Raw genomic sequence first — 14,998 nt, forward strand, 5'->3', positions numbered from 1 at the left:
GTGTCATTTCATAGTTTTGATGTCTTCACTATTATTCTACAATGTAGAAAATAGTAAAAATAAAGGAAAACCTTTGAGTAGGTGAGTCCAAACCTTTGACTGGCACTGTATATACACAGTCCAAAGTTTTGGCACACCTACTAATTCCAGGTTTTTCTTTATTTATACTATTTTCTAAATTTAAGATTTATAATGATCTAGGATCATGTCACTCTTTGTAGGGGGTGCGTACTGGTGGCAGAGAAGTCAGGCGCAGGAGAGCAAAAACTGATTTACAACGGCGCAGTTTAATAAACAAAACCACCGTAAACAGAACACTAAATCAATGGGTAAACAAAACCTGTGACACACCGGCATAACGCGCACAAGCACTACAATAAACAATTCCGTACAAGGACATGGGGGGAACAGAGGGTTAAATACACAACATGTAATGTTGGAATTGAAACCAGGTGTGTGGGAAGACGAGAGAAAACAAATGGAAAATGAAAGTTGGATCAGCGATGGCTAGAAGCCCGGTGACGTCGACCGCCGAATGCCGCCCGAACAAGGAGAGGGACCGACTTCGGCGGATATCGTGACACCCTTGTCCGTGTAATCATATTCATTATAAGACAAATGCCAATACTGATCTTGGATCGGTACTCCTACTCTGACTGAGGGGCTCCCTATAAATAGGGGCTGCAGTCCAAGATATGTGCATGCTGCATAGCCAACTCCTTGTCATGTCAAACATTGACAAACATAGTAGATGGCTTAACAACAGATCTGGGACCAGGGTAAAGCTTCACTGGGTTGATTGATTGCACAGCTCAAACACAGCAGGCACATCCTCCTGCAGTCCTCCGACACCTCCTCAATGAAGTGTAGTACCTAACTGATTGTCACTCAATGTCACTCAATGTCACCTCAACATTACCTTGGCGTTGAGGTGACAGATTATGGACAGTCAGTGCGGTCGAGACTTTTAAAGTGGCAGTCTCAAGCCGCATTAGATTCTAAATTGTGTGGCTCGTGCCAGCTAGAAGTCAGCACCTAAAGATGATCATCTGTAATTTGTTGTGATGTTGTTTTGACTACTGACCTGGGGCCTGTTAAGGAGTGGTAAAAACCCTGTACACATTTTGGTTGTTAAACACATTTGACACAATGTTTGGTTGTGATACAACTGATACTGATATTGAAGATTTGCTCTGGAAAATGTTTGCACAACCATTGTACGCTGTTTCCATAAGGCTTTGTGTAATTATTTTCGATATATAACATTCGAAACGTTGAACGCGACCTCACTGAACACCAGTTACTTCAAGACAAGCAAGCACACACATTTTCTTCAGGAAATGTTCCTTTTCAGTCCCATGCTAGGTTAGCGGTGCTTTCCCCCAGGTTCTTGGTTGACCATTTCGTTAACCCCTCATTGTGGTTGTCTTTTTCCAGAGTGTGGAGCACCGCGTGCTTTCCAGAGACCCATCGGCTGACCTGGAGTACAACAAGCAGCCTGACTCAGGTTTGTCGTCCCCCAACAACACCATGCCCCCGGCGGGGTCGGGGCAGGCCCAGCAACCCGCCCACTTCGACATGGGCTCACCCTCCAGCACTCTGTCCAATTACGACTCGGCCAACTCCAGTCAGTCCAGCACAGGAGGGAAAAGGAGCGGCTCGCCCCCATCGTCGCGAGCCCCGGCTGGTCAGTCACAAACACACGCTTTGTCACACATGGAGGCACTTAAACATGCCAAAACACACGCATGCACGTGCACACACAAACACTTACACTATTTAAATGAACTTCCTGAAGTTGAACCCTGATGAAGATAATAGTTCAGATTTCACAGGAAGAAAAAGTCTGTCATGCTATGGCAAGGCAGTTGTGCCAAATACACTATTGAATACACTCTTTGTATGATTTTATGTGCTTTAGCCAACTTTAGAGTGCGTGTGTGTGTGTCCCCCCCCCCCCAAACATGACATGACATATTTGCTTGGGTAATGCACCCTGCACGCTATTATCATAACAATGGTGGGAACTTCAACCGCTCATCTGACTGGAACAAATTCCATGTAACAGTTTGCATTCTTTTGTGTGGTGCCACGGCAGCACTTTATTCAAGTAGTACCCTCTAGTGGCAGATAGGATAAATAATCTGTCTGTGAATCAACCAAATTCCAAAACCCTGCACACTCTCCAGAACAAGGGTCTGCAAATGCAATCCCGGAGAGCTATTGGGTGTGCAGGCTTTTGTTCTACCCCTGCACACCAGTTGTTAAATAATGACGGTTCAGACTGAAGACTGATTAGTTGAGTGTTTTAAAAACGGGTGTCATAACATAGATAATAGAATGGACTATTTAGCGCTTTTCCAGGTGGTTAAAGCACTTGACATATTATGTAGATGAAACTTGCATCATCCACCAGCTATATTGTGTAATACCCCACCTGGGTTTTGCTACAGTGCCTTGAAAAAGTATTCATCCCCCTTGGCGATTTTCCTATTTTGTTGCATTACAACCTGTAATTTAAATTGATTTTTATTTGGATTTCATGTAATGGACATGCACAAAATAGTCCAAATTGGTGCAGTGAAATGAAAAAAAGTACTTGTTTCAAAATATTCTAAAAAATTAAAAACGGAAAAGTGGTGTGTGCATATGTATTCACCCCCTTTACTATGAAGCCCCTAAATCAAATCTGGTGCAACCAACTGCCTGCAGAAGTCACATAATTAGTTAGATTACACACAGGTGGACTTTATTTAAGTGTCACATGATCTGTCACATGATCTCGGTATATATACACTTGTTCTGAAAGGCCCTAGAGTCTGCAACACCATAATGCAAGTGGCACCACCAAGCAAGTGGCACCATGAAGACCAAGGAGCTCTCCAAACAGGTCAGGAACAAAGTTGTGGAGAAGTACAGATCAGGGTTGGGTTATAAAAAAATATCTGAAACTTTGAAAATCCCACGGAGCACCATTTAAATCCATTATTAAAAAATATGAAGAGTATGGCACCACAACAAACCTGCCAAGAGAGGGCCGCCCACCAAAACTCACGGACCAGGCAAGGAGGGAATTAATCAGAGAGGCAACAAGAGACCAAAGATAACCCTGAAGGAGCAGCAAAGCTCCACAGCAGAGATTGGAGTATCTGTCCATAGGACAACTTTAAGCCGTACACTCCACAGAGCTGGGCTTTACGGAAGAGTGGCAAGAAAAAAGCCATTGCTTAAAGAAAAAACTAAGCAAACACATTTGGTGTTCACCAAAAGGCATGTGGGAGACTCCCCAAACATATGGAAGTAGGTACTCTGGTCAGATGAGACTAAAATTGAACATTTTGGACGTCAAGGAAAACGCTATGTCTGGTGGCAGCATCATGCTGTGGGGATATTTTTCATCAGCAGGGAAGGGGAAACTGGTCAGAATTGAAGGAAGGATGACGCTAAATACAGGGAAATTCTTGAGGGAAACCTGTTTCAGTCTTCCAGAGATTTGAGACTGGGACAGAGGTTCACCTTCCAGCAGGACAATGACCCTAAGCATACTGCTAAAGCAACACTTGAGTGGTTTAAGGGGAAACATTTAAATGTCTTGGAATGGCCTAGTCAAAGCCCAGACCTCAATCCAATTGAGAATCTGTGGTATGACTTAAAGATTGCTGTACACCAGGGAAACCCATTCAACTTGAAGGAGCTAGAGCAGTTTTGCCTTGAAGAATGGACAAAAAGTGGCTAGATGTGCCAAGCTTATAGAGACATACCCCAAGAGACTTGCAGCTGTAATTATTCTAGAAGTTGGCTATACAAAGTATTGAGATATGCACGCTCAAGTTTTCTGTTTTTTTGGGTCTTATTTCTTGTTTGTTTAACAAGAAAAAATATTTTGCATCTTCAAAGTGGTAGGCATGTTGTGTAAATCAATACACCCCCCCCCCCCCCCAAGAAAAACTATTTTCATTCCAGTTTGTAAGGCAGCAAAATAGGAAAAATGCCAAGGGGGGTGAATACTTTCGCAAGCCACTGTATGTCCATTGAAATATAATTCCTAGATCGGGCTGTCGGTCATCCCATCGTCCACCCATCGACTTGAATGGGGGATGTCCATACAATGAATTCTATTTCCATGGCCACATCAGCCATTTTGTGGCAGAAATCTCACCACTGACCCACCGTGTCCTTGTCACAGGTGGAGGCCCAACGGAGTCGACCATCAATGACATGCAGACCTACATGGACATGCTGAACCCAGACGTAGGGGGTGGAGTTCCCAACAGCAAGGACCCCGCCACCAACGCTGCCACTCAGCAGCCTCCCCCACCCCCGCCAGCCTTTCCACCACCCCCTCCCCCTGACTGCCCCTCCCAACTACCCCCACCCCCCGGCTACCCGCCACCCCAGCCCCCCGAGGACTCAGACGCCGAGATCTACTTGAAGGTGAAGAGCAACCTGAGGCATGTGGAGAATGAGGTGAGCTTCTCTCTTCTTTTACTGGTGAAAAGCAGAAGGTCACGACTCTGGTTTCTCAAGGTCCACAGTCCTGTTGTTTCTTTGTTAACGAATCCCTGAAATAGAGATATATATGCGCGCGCGCACACACACACTATCAAGTCACTTGTACATGCAGTCCTTCACATTAATTAATGAGCCTTTTTGAAGACTACGTCTTCTGTGTCCATTGAGAGAATGCAGTATCCAGGAATTAAGGAGATCGATTTCCTCTCAACCTAACCATTTGATGCCATTGAGCCCCCAGTCTAAAAATGGTTGCCACATTTGTTCTCTCTGGATGCTGGTGACAGATGGCCAAGTCCTCACAGAGGGTGGCCTATCAATGCCAGGCTTTCCAGCTTGTCATTATCCTGATGACCAGTCCAGTGATCAGTGAAATCCTCTAAAAGCCTTGTGGCTAATATTCTAGCGTGAAATAGCATAGGACAGCAATATCCAAGACTCATTATGCCACAAGATGGCTGGACAGGGAGCCAATGGAGAGCCCTAGCCTAGTGGACTCAGTTAGTGTGATTGCATGATTGAGCCCTCCTCAGCAGTCATCTCAATTAACGAGCAGCAAGCTGATCAAACAGACCCCACTATTAGCCCCCCATAAGAGCAAACTCAGATACAGTTCAGATAAAATATAGGACCAGTTTACCCTCCCCTATATCATAACCTTAAGGAGAGGGAACGCACAGAGACCTCTATTGACAAAGGCAATTGTGTATGCAGGATTTAATGGCTGTACAGATCTGTTTATTACTGTCCATCTCCTGTATCTGCTTGTTTACAGGTCTTAAACTGGTGGCCTGTGGGCCAGATCCAGCCCTCAAGCTGATTTTATAATGGGGCCTGCAGTTGTCTTAGCTTGAAGTTGCTCTCTAGAATAGGGGTGGACAGGCCCTTAAAAAGCAGCAGGTTGTGAGTATTAGTGGTTGCATTCTCAGTTTATGAAATCAGTAGCTACAACATAGAAACAATGACCCCCTGCAGATACTGCTTGCTCCACTGAGACGTTTCAAAATGGGGACTGAAAAGACGTTTCTGGACAGTGAAGCGGCTAGCAGAGTGAGGTGTTTAGGTGCAGGGAGTCGAGGCGCCATTTTCCCTGTCGCGCCGACCACTAATCACTTGGCCAGTCAGTGTAACAACGTCCCCTGTTCCCAGCGCGAAGGCAGACAAGAAGAGGGATTCTCCAGCCCACACTATTGTTATTGTACTAACGAGCATCCTCATTACGAGCCGGCCCTCCCCATTGGCACCTCTTGATGAGCAGAGTGATGGGCCCAACGTTAATTCCACTAATTACTCTGGCCACATTATGAGTGGGCTCCATAGATCAAAACAACTTCCCTCCCACTACTAAGCTTATATCATGGCCGATTTAAATAAAACAACAACAACAATTTAAATATATTTTCTTCCTTTTTTATGGGAATGTAGAGGAGAGACCGATACAGAGGGAAACCAAGAGGAAGGGCTGAGATGGGATTCAAACCCACGTTGCCAGGAGTATAGGTCCAGAGTCTTGGGGGATAATCACAACGCCAGACTCTGACACATGGGAGTTTTTTTGGTCCACAGATGTCAGTGGAGGCTCCTCAGAAGAGGAAGGGGAGGACCGTCTACCTCAGTAATTTCATAAAAATAGTGAAACATTAAAGTTACGCTAAATACAGTACCAGTCACATTTTTGGACACACCTACTCATTCCAGGGTTTTTATTTATTTTTACTATTTTCTATATTGTAGAATAATAGTGAAGACCTCAAAACTATGAAAAAACACATAAGGAATACATGTAGTAACCAAAAAAGTGTTAAACAAGCCACCCTTTGCCTTGATGACAGCTTTGCACACTCTTGGCATTCTCTCAACCAGCTTCATGAGGTAGTCACCTGGAATGCATTTCAATTAACAGGTGTGCCTTGTTAAGTTCATTTGTGGAATTTCTTTCCTTCTTAACCTTTCTAGCGCAGGGGTTTCGCTAGCGTAATACCTCGACAACATTCCGCTGAAAAGGCAGTGCACGAAATTCAAAAATATTTTTTTGAAATATGTAACTTTCACACATTAACTTCTTGCGTCGAGCAATCCCGGATCCGGGATTCTATTTATAGCCTCAAGCTTATTAGCATAACGCAACGTTAACTATTCATGAAAATCGTAAATGAAATGAAATAAATATATTTGCTCTCAAGCTTAGACTTTTGTTAACAACACTGTCATCTCAGATTTTCAAAATATGCTTTTCAACCATAGCTAAACAAGCATTTGTGTAAGAGTGTTGATAGCTAGCATAGCTATAAGCCTAGAATTCAGCCAGCAACATTTTCACAAAAACAAGTTTATCATTCAAATAAAATCATTTACCTTTGAAGAACTTCAGATGTTTTCAATGAGGAGACTCAGATAGCAAATGTTCAGTTTTTCAAAAAAATATTATTTGTGTAGGACAAATCGCTCCGTTTTGTTCACGTTTGGCTATGAAAAAAACCTGTATCCAGTTGTAGCCTCAAGCTCATTAGCATAACGTAACGTTAACTATTTATGAAAATCGCAAATTAAATGAAATGAATGTGCTAGCTCTCAAGCTTAGCCTTTTCTTAACAACACTGTCATCTCAGATTTTCAAAATATGCTTTTGAACCATAGCAAAACAAGCATTTGTGATAGCTAGCGTAGCATTTAGCGTAGCATTTAGCAGGCAACATTTGCACAAAAACCAGAAAAGGATTCAAATAAAATCATTTACCTTTGAAGAACTTCGGATGTTTTCAATGAGGAGACTCTCAGTTACATAGCAAATGTTCAGTTTTTCCTGAAAGATTCTTTGTGTAGGAGAAATCGCTCCGTTTTGTACATCACGTTTGGGTACCAAAAAAAAAACGAAAATTCAGTCATCAAAACGGCAAACTGTTTTCCAAATTAACTCCATAATATCGACTGAAACACGGCAAACGCTGTTTAGAATCAATCCTCAATGTGTTTTTCATATATCGTTCGTGGTAGTCTCCTTTCTCCGGTGAATCGCTTGGAAAAAGACGTGCAGTTGAAGATGACGCACCAATTTCGACGGAGGACACCGGGCGGACACCTGGCAAATGTAGTCTCTTATGGTCAATCTTCCAATGATATGCCTACAAATACGTCACAATGCTGCAGACACCTTGGGGAAACGATAGATAGGGCAGGCTCATTCCTGTCGCATTCACAGCCATATAAGGAGACAATGAAAAACAGAGCCTCAAAAATCCTGCTCATTTCCTGGTTGCAGTTTCATCTTGGTTTTGCCTGTAGCTTCTGTTCTGGGGCACTCACAGACAATATATTTGCAGTTCTGGAAACGTCAGAGTGTTTTCTTTCCAAAGCTATCAATTATATGCATAGTCGAGCATCTTTTTGTGACAAAATATTGCGCTTAAAACGGGCACGCCTTTTTATCCAAAAATTAAATAGCGCCCCCATAGATTTAACAGGTTAACAAGTCCAATACAGCAAATGAAAGATAAACATCTTGTTAATCTACCCATTGTGTCCGATTTCAAAAATGCTTTACAGCTAAAGCACAACATATGATTATGATAGATCACCACCAAGTCGGAAAAACACACAGCCATTTTTCCAGCCAAAGATAGGAGTCACAAAAAGCAGAAATATAGATAACATGAATTACTAACCTTTGATGATATTCATCAGATGACACTCATAGGACATCATGTTACACAATACATGTATGTTTTGTTCGATAATGTGCATATTTATATAAAAAAATCTCAGTTTACATTGACGCCTTACATGCAGTAATGTTTTGATTCCAAAACATCCGGTGATTTTGAAGAAATATTAATAATAAACATTGATAAAAGATACTAGTGTTATTCACAGAATTAAAGATAGACTTCTCGTTAATGCAACCGCTGTGTCAGATTTTTTTTTAAATTCACGGAAAAAGCATAATCTGAGAACGGCGCTCAGAACCCAAAACAGCAAAGTTAGAAACAACACCATAAATATTTGCTTACCTTTGATGATCTTCATCAGAAGGCACTCCCAGGAATCCCAGTTCGACAATAAATTACTGATTTGTTCCATAAAGTTCCATCATTTACATTCAAATAGCCACCTGTTGTTAGCGTGTTCAGCCCAGTAATCCATCTTCATGAGGCGCGAGCATTTCATCCAGACTAAAACTTGAAAAGATCCGTTACAGTCCTTTAGAAACATGTCAAATGATGTATGGAATCAATCATTAGGATGTTTGTAACATAAAACATCAATAATGTTCCTACCGGAGAATTCCTTTGTCTTCAGAAAGGCACTGGAACGAGAGGTAACACTGTCGGGAGTGCGCGTCATGAGACTGAGGCACTATGCCAGACCACTGACTCAAACAGGTCTCTGGGAGCCCCTCCTTTATAGTAGAATCCTCATTCAAGTTTCAAAAGACGATTGAAGCCCGAGGAAGTGCAACCTCATCCATATCTCAATGTGTACTCGGTAGGCCAAGCTTTGAAAAACTACAAAACTCAGATGTCCCACTTCCTGGTTGGATTTTTCTCAGGTTTTCACCAGCCATATGAGTTATGTTATACTCACAGACATCATTCAAACAGTTTTAGAAACTTCAGAGTGTTTTCTGTCCAATACTAATAATAATATGCATATATTAGCATCTGGGACAGAGTAGGAGGCAGTTCACTCTGGGCACGTCATTCATCCAAAAGTGAAAATGCTGCCCCCTATCCCAAAAAGGTTAATGCGTTTGAGCCAATCAGTTGTGTCGTGACAAGGTAAGGGTGGTATACAGAAGATAACCCTATTTAGTAGAAGACCAAGTCCATATTATGGCAAGAACAGCTCAAATAAGCAAAGAGAAATGACAGTCCATCATTACTTTAAGACCTGAAGGTCAGTCAATACGGAAAATTTCAAGAAACATCAAGCGCTATGATGAAACTGGCTCTCATGAGGACAGCCACAGGAAAGGAAGACGCAGAGTTATTTTATTTTTTATTTAACCTTTAATTTACTAGGCAAGTCAGTTAAGAACAAATTCATATTTACGAAAGGCAAAAGGCCTCCTGTGGGAGGAGGAAAGTATAGGACAAAACACACATCACGACAAGAGAGACAACACTACATAAAGAGACCTGACATTCTGACCAAAACGGACATACGCGTGCACCTGTGTGCGCCTTCGCGCGCATGTTGATTTTGTACCCCCACACCAGACACGATTAGGACACGCAGGTTAAACTATCAAAACAAACTCTGAACCAATTATATTAATTTGGGGACAGGTCGAAAAGCATTAAACATTTATGACAATTTAGCTAGCTAGCTTGCTGTTGGGATATACACATTGGGTTGTTATTTTACCTGAAATGCACAAGGTCCTCTACTCTGACAATTAATCCACAGATAAAACGGTAAACCGAAAACACATGTTTTTTTCTTTGTATTATATTTGACCAGATCTAATGTGTTATATTCTCCTATATTCATTTCACATTTCCACAGACTTCAAAGTGTTTCCTTTCAAATGGTATCAAGAATATGCATATCCTTGCTTCAGGTCCTGGGCTACAGGCATTTAGATTTGGGTATGTCATTTTAGGTGAAAATTGTTTTTTGGAGGTCAAGTTTAAGGAACTCCTTTAGCACCTAGGACTCAGTGACCGCCTGCAGGGAGAAACTGTGTTGCGGGGTGGGGGAAAAGAGGGAGGAGCATCGTGGCTAGTCACCTTAGAAGGGGTGGCAGATGACGAAATGTTGGAAGGTTAGGGAGGCATGGCTGAGTCAAATAGGAACCCTGACTTAATGAAGTGGTGATTAAAGAGCTCAGCCATGTGCGTCTTGTCAGTAACAACCACATCATCAACATTAAGGGACATGGGCAGCTGTGAGGAGGGGGTTTAATCTCCTGGTCTTTAACCTTTTTCCAGAACTTCTTGGTTAGACCCACAGAGAGAGACCTGCTCCTTAAAGGAACTAACTCACTAACTAATTTGCCTAAACGAGAGCCAGTCAACCTGAGTATGCGTGTGCCGAGCCTTTCGCCAAATGCAATTTTTGAGGTGGAGTAACTGCAAGATCACGGTTGAACCAGGGGGCGTACCTGTTTATAATTCTCTTTTTCTTTATGGGGGAGTGTTTGTTAACAATACCACTGAAAATATCAAAAAAGAAGGTCCAAGCGTCATCAGAGGGGATCAAGCTGATTCTATACCATTTTACAGAGGCCAGTTCATGAAGGAATGCCTGCTCATTAAATTTTTTTATCAAGCTTCTATGACAAATCAGGACAGGTCGTTTCACTGAGCAGCCATTACAAACACAGGCTGTAAAGCAGTGATCACCAAGGTCATTACAGAAAACACCAGACTGATTATTGATTATTTGTGAGGATAACATCGAGGAGAGTAGCCTTGTCTGTGTGTTTGGAGTCATACCTTGTGGGATTGGTAATAATCTGAGAAAGATTTAGGAAGTCAATTTCTTTAGGACTTGGTCAGGTGCTTTAAGCATGTCCCAGTTTAGGTCACCTAGCTGGACAAATTCAGACTTAGTGTAAGGGGCCAGGAGTGAGCTTATGGCAGGTAGGGTACAGGTCGGTGCTGATGGAGGACGATAGCACCCAGCAACAATCAACAAAGAAAGTTTAACGCTTAAAACCAGCAAATAAAATTGTTTGGGGACAGACCTGGTGGAGACAACCGAGCACTGAAGTTGATCGTTGGTAAAAGATTGCCACTCCCCCACCTTTGGAATATCTGTTTTGCTGAAAAATGTTATAACCAGAAAGGTTAACATCAGTATTCAAAAAAGTCTTCCTTAACCACATCTCAGTAATGACCAACATATCTGGATTGGAGCTGTGAACCCACACTTTCAATTGATCAATTTTAGGTAATAAGCGTCTAGTGTTAACGTGCAGAAAACCCAGGCTTTTACGAGAGCAGAAATCAGTGAAGCAGATATCATAGCACAAGTCAGAATTGGGGCTAGCAAAAGTAGATGGGCCAGGGTGTACATGCACATTTCCAGATAACATCAGCAGTAATACAATCAAGGCACGGCAGAGGACAGGGAGAGCTCTGCATTGTTGATTTATGACAATTGAGCAAGAAATTTCATATAGGAAATAGCAAAATGCTTGAGAAAAAATAAATATATATAACGACTTGGGGCTAGCCATTTTAAGTTCAGAGTCACTCACCCCAACAGTGTGTGTGTGTGTGCTGGAGGTGAGCCAAAGCTTGGGAGAGAGGGGGGACTGTGGTGGGGGTACCTGTACCAGACAGGGGGAGACAGGCCAGGGCAGATGGGAAACAGATTGCCAGGTGGTGTCCAAGCAGCAGTGCAGCAGGAAACGGGAGTAGGTGTCACACCCACTTGGGAGAAGCTTTTATTTCTGGAGGTAGATTTCTTGTAGAAAATGCCAGTGGATGGTCGCCGAACAGCGGGAGGGGGCTTCAAATGCCTCTGGGTTTTGGTTGGGTAGGCTGTGAGAGACTCCTGCCACTTGTTGGGCTCAAAGGCTTTGACACCTCTCACTTCAACCCTCAGTGCTAATTCAAGTTGTATCTGGTCTGTCCTAGCAAGCTTGGTAGCCCTAACTTAGCATTCAGTTCCCATAAACTAAAATATATCATTGTAATGTACTTTATTTTTTATTACCTCTGATGCAGATTATGAATTCATTAGTGTTAACTGCACCTCAGATTGCAGCCCAAGTAAAGGCATCACAGAGTTCAAGTAACAGACACATCTCGACATCAACTGTTCAGAGGAGACTGCATGAATCAGGAAATCATGGTCGAAATGCTGCAAAGAAACCACTACCAAAGGACACCAATAAGAAGAAGAGACTTGCTTGGGCCAAGAAACACTAGCAATGGACATTAGCCTGGTGTAAATTTGTCCAATGTTCTGATGAGTCCAGATTTGTGATTTTTGGTTCCAACCGCCGTGTCTTTGTGAGACACAGATTAGGTGAACGGATGATCTCTGTATGTGTGGTTCCCACCGTGAAGCATGAAGGAGGAGGTGTGGTGGTGCTTTGCTGGTGACACGGTCTGTGATTTATTTAGAATTCAAGGCACACTTAACCAGCATGGCTACCACAGCATTTTGCAGCGATATGCCATCCCATCTGCTTTGCGCTTAGTGGCACTATCGTTTGTTTTTCAACAGGACAATGACCCAACACACCTTCAGGCTGTGTATGGCTATTTGACCAAGAAGGAGAGTGATGGTGTGCTGCATCAGATGACCTGGCCTCCACAATCACCTGACCTCAACCCAATTGAGATGGTCTGGGATGAGTTGGACCGCAGAGTGAAGAAAAAGCAGCCAACAAGTGCTCAGCATATGTGGGAACTCCATCAAGACCGTTGGAAAATCATTCCTCATGAAGCTGGTTGAGAGAATGCCAAGAGTGTGCAAGCTGTCATCAAGGCAAAGGGTGGCTACTTTGAAGAATCTAAAATGTAAAATATATTTGGATTTGTTTAACACTTTTTTGGTTACTGCATGATTCCATATGTGTTATTTCATAGTTTTGAACTATTATTCTACAGTGTATAAAATAGTACAAATAAAGGAAAACACTTGAATGAGTAGGTGTCCAAACGTTTGACTCGTACTGTATATTTACGTGTTACCAAAGGTCTACAGTAGCCTTAACAGCACTCTGTATAGTGGTACCATGGTGTAGGATCAGATAATTCATCTAGTACTGAAAGCATAAGATATAGCTAGCTAGCACTGCAGTGCATAAAATGTGGTGTAGTTGACACAACGAGAGTGAAAGACAATAGTTGAACAGTTTTGAACCAATAGATTTTTATAAAAATTAAGGAGAAGCGAGAGAGAGGGGGAGAGAGCTAGCTATATGTTATATTTATTTTATTTAGCTACCGAATAAAGTTAGCTAGTTTATATTACACAAACACTCGGTTTAAACAGAGGGGGATGCAATGTTAGCTAGCTGGCTATGGCTATCCAACACTGAAACTCTTCCAAGTCAAGGTAATATTTTGGTTTTATTAATGTATTGCCATCAGGGCCCGCCAGTTGAACTGCTAAACTGCTTGCTGTCTAGCTAATAGAATTATGTTGACTATGATGTTAGCTAATATGCTGACAACGATGTAGGCTGTGTGTAGTGGTAAGCGGTAATGATATGAAGATTTGGCTTGGAAAGGTTTTTTTCCTGGTCACAGACATCGGATGTGTTGTACACTGAAGTCTACAAGCAAAGGGAACAGGTGAGAGGAAGAGAGCGCGTAGATGTGAGAAGGAATTATCCAATGACCAAAGGGCTCATGCTGTTTGTATGTGGCTGCTATGAAAGTGAACTGTGTTTGCGTGTGATTCATTCCGCCGATTCTGTTGGAAAACTTTTCTTGAACGAAACAGGGATAAACATATCTGAATTTATCCAGTAGAAACTCTCGTTTGCAACTGTTGGACTATTACACCCTAGATCAGCTAGATGCAGGCAAGAGTGTGCAAGGTGGTAGGTATTCAATATGTCACTGTCTGTCACCTTGATTACTAAAATTTGTCTCAACCTGTGCACCTGTGTTGCAAGCTTTCATTCATAGGCTAGGTTGTAGCAACCTCATGGTGGGTATAGGGAAATGTTGAGTATCATGTAGTAGCCTAAACCTGTCGATGTTACATTGAGCTGGATGGATGGAATATGAATAACGGTTATCCAATATGCAGTAATGGAAATAAGACCATGCTCATAATATGTATTACTCTCCCTCATCTTAAACTGCACCGACTGGCACTGACAGATGTTCAATTTTCCATAAAACACAAGCTATTTTAAAGGTGACTGTTGTAGGTTACCAAGTCACATCTCTGTTATAAGTGTCCCCTGAATGATAGAGAATGAAACATGGTTTAGGCTTACAGGTGTTTGATGACTGAGTTACTGGTAAATAACCCAGTCCAATTTACATACTGTAACAACATAACAATCCTGTTGCCATGGCACGTCTCCATGGTGTGGTCAGTTGCCATGGTCTGAGTGTGTGCCGTTCGGCCCTGGAGGGAGGGTCTTCTTAATGAGCTCCCCTCCCCCTTTCACGGTACCCAGGTGACGAGCCCTGTGCGCGCGCGCCTTCATTAATAATTAAACACACACACACACACACAGGAGAGAGGAGAGAGAGACCATAGACACAGTGAAAACAATCTGCTCGGCATGCCATAGAAACGGCAAAGCAGGGTAACACTATCCTGGTCAATTGTTTATCTACCTATCAGCACCCATGGACTTATCTTCACTTCACAGAAGTTACGTTAAAGCAGCAGTCTTTTGTTGAAACACCCGCTTCTTGGTTAAAAGCTGAGGGATGGGGCTGGAGAAATGTAACCACTCTCAAATTCATATACATAGCTAAGGATGCAAGAACTGACTATCCAGTATATAAAAATGATAGATTCAAGCATGTTTTGAGGCTTTACATTGTTTGTTTATGTT

General features: G+C 42.4%; 1 protein-coding gene across 2 annotated transcripts in view; it reads left to right on the forward strand.

The window, feature by feature from the left end:
* Positions 1 to 14,998, forward strand: part of espn (espin) — a 99,285-nt gene that overhangs the window by 31,634 nt on the left and 52,653 nt on the right. For both annotated transcript variants that reach the window (XM_064923180.1, XM_064923181.1), the window contains exons 6-7: positions 1,438 to 1,687; positions 4,187 to 4,467. In XM_064923180.1, the coding sequence (XP_064779252.1) occupies positions 1,438 to 1,687; positions 4,187 to 4,467 (531 nt within the window). The remainder of the gene's footprint in view (positions 1 to 1,437; positions 1,688 to 4,186; positions 4,468 to 14,998) is intronic.

This window comes from Oncorhynchus masou, chromosome 18 (genome assembly GCF_036934945.1).
Source record: "Oncorhynchus masou masou isolate Uvic2021 chromosome 18, UVic_Omas_1.1, whole genome shotgun sequence".
Taxonomy (NCBI): domain Eukaryota; kingdom Metazoa; phylum Chordata; class Actinopteri; order Salmoniformes; family Salmonidae; genus Oncorhynchus; species Oncorhynchus masou.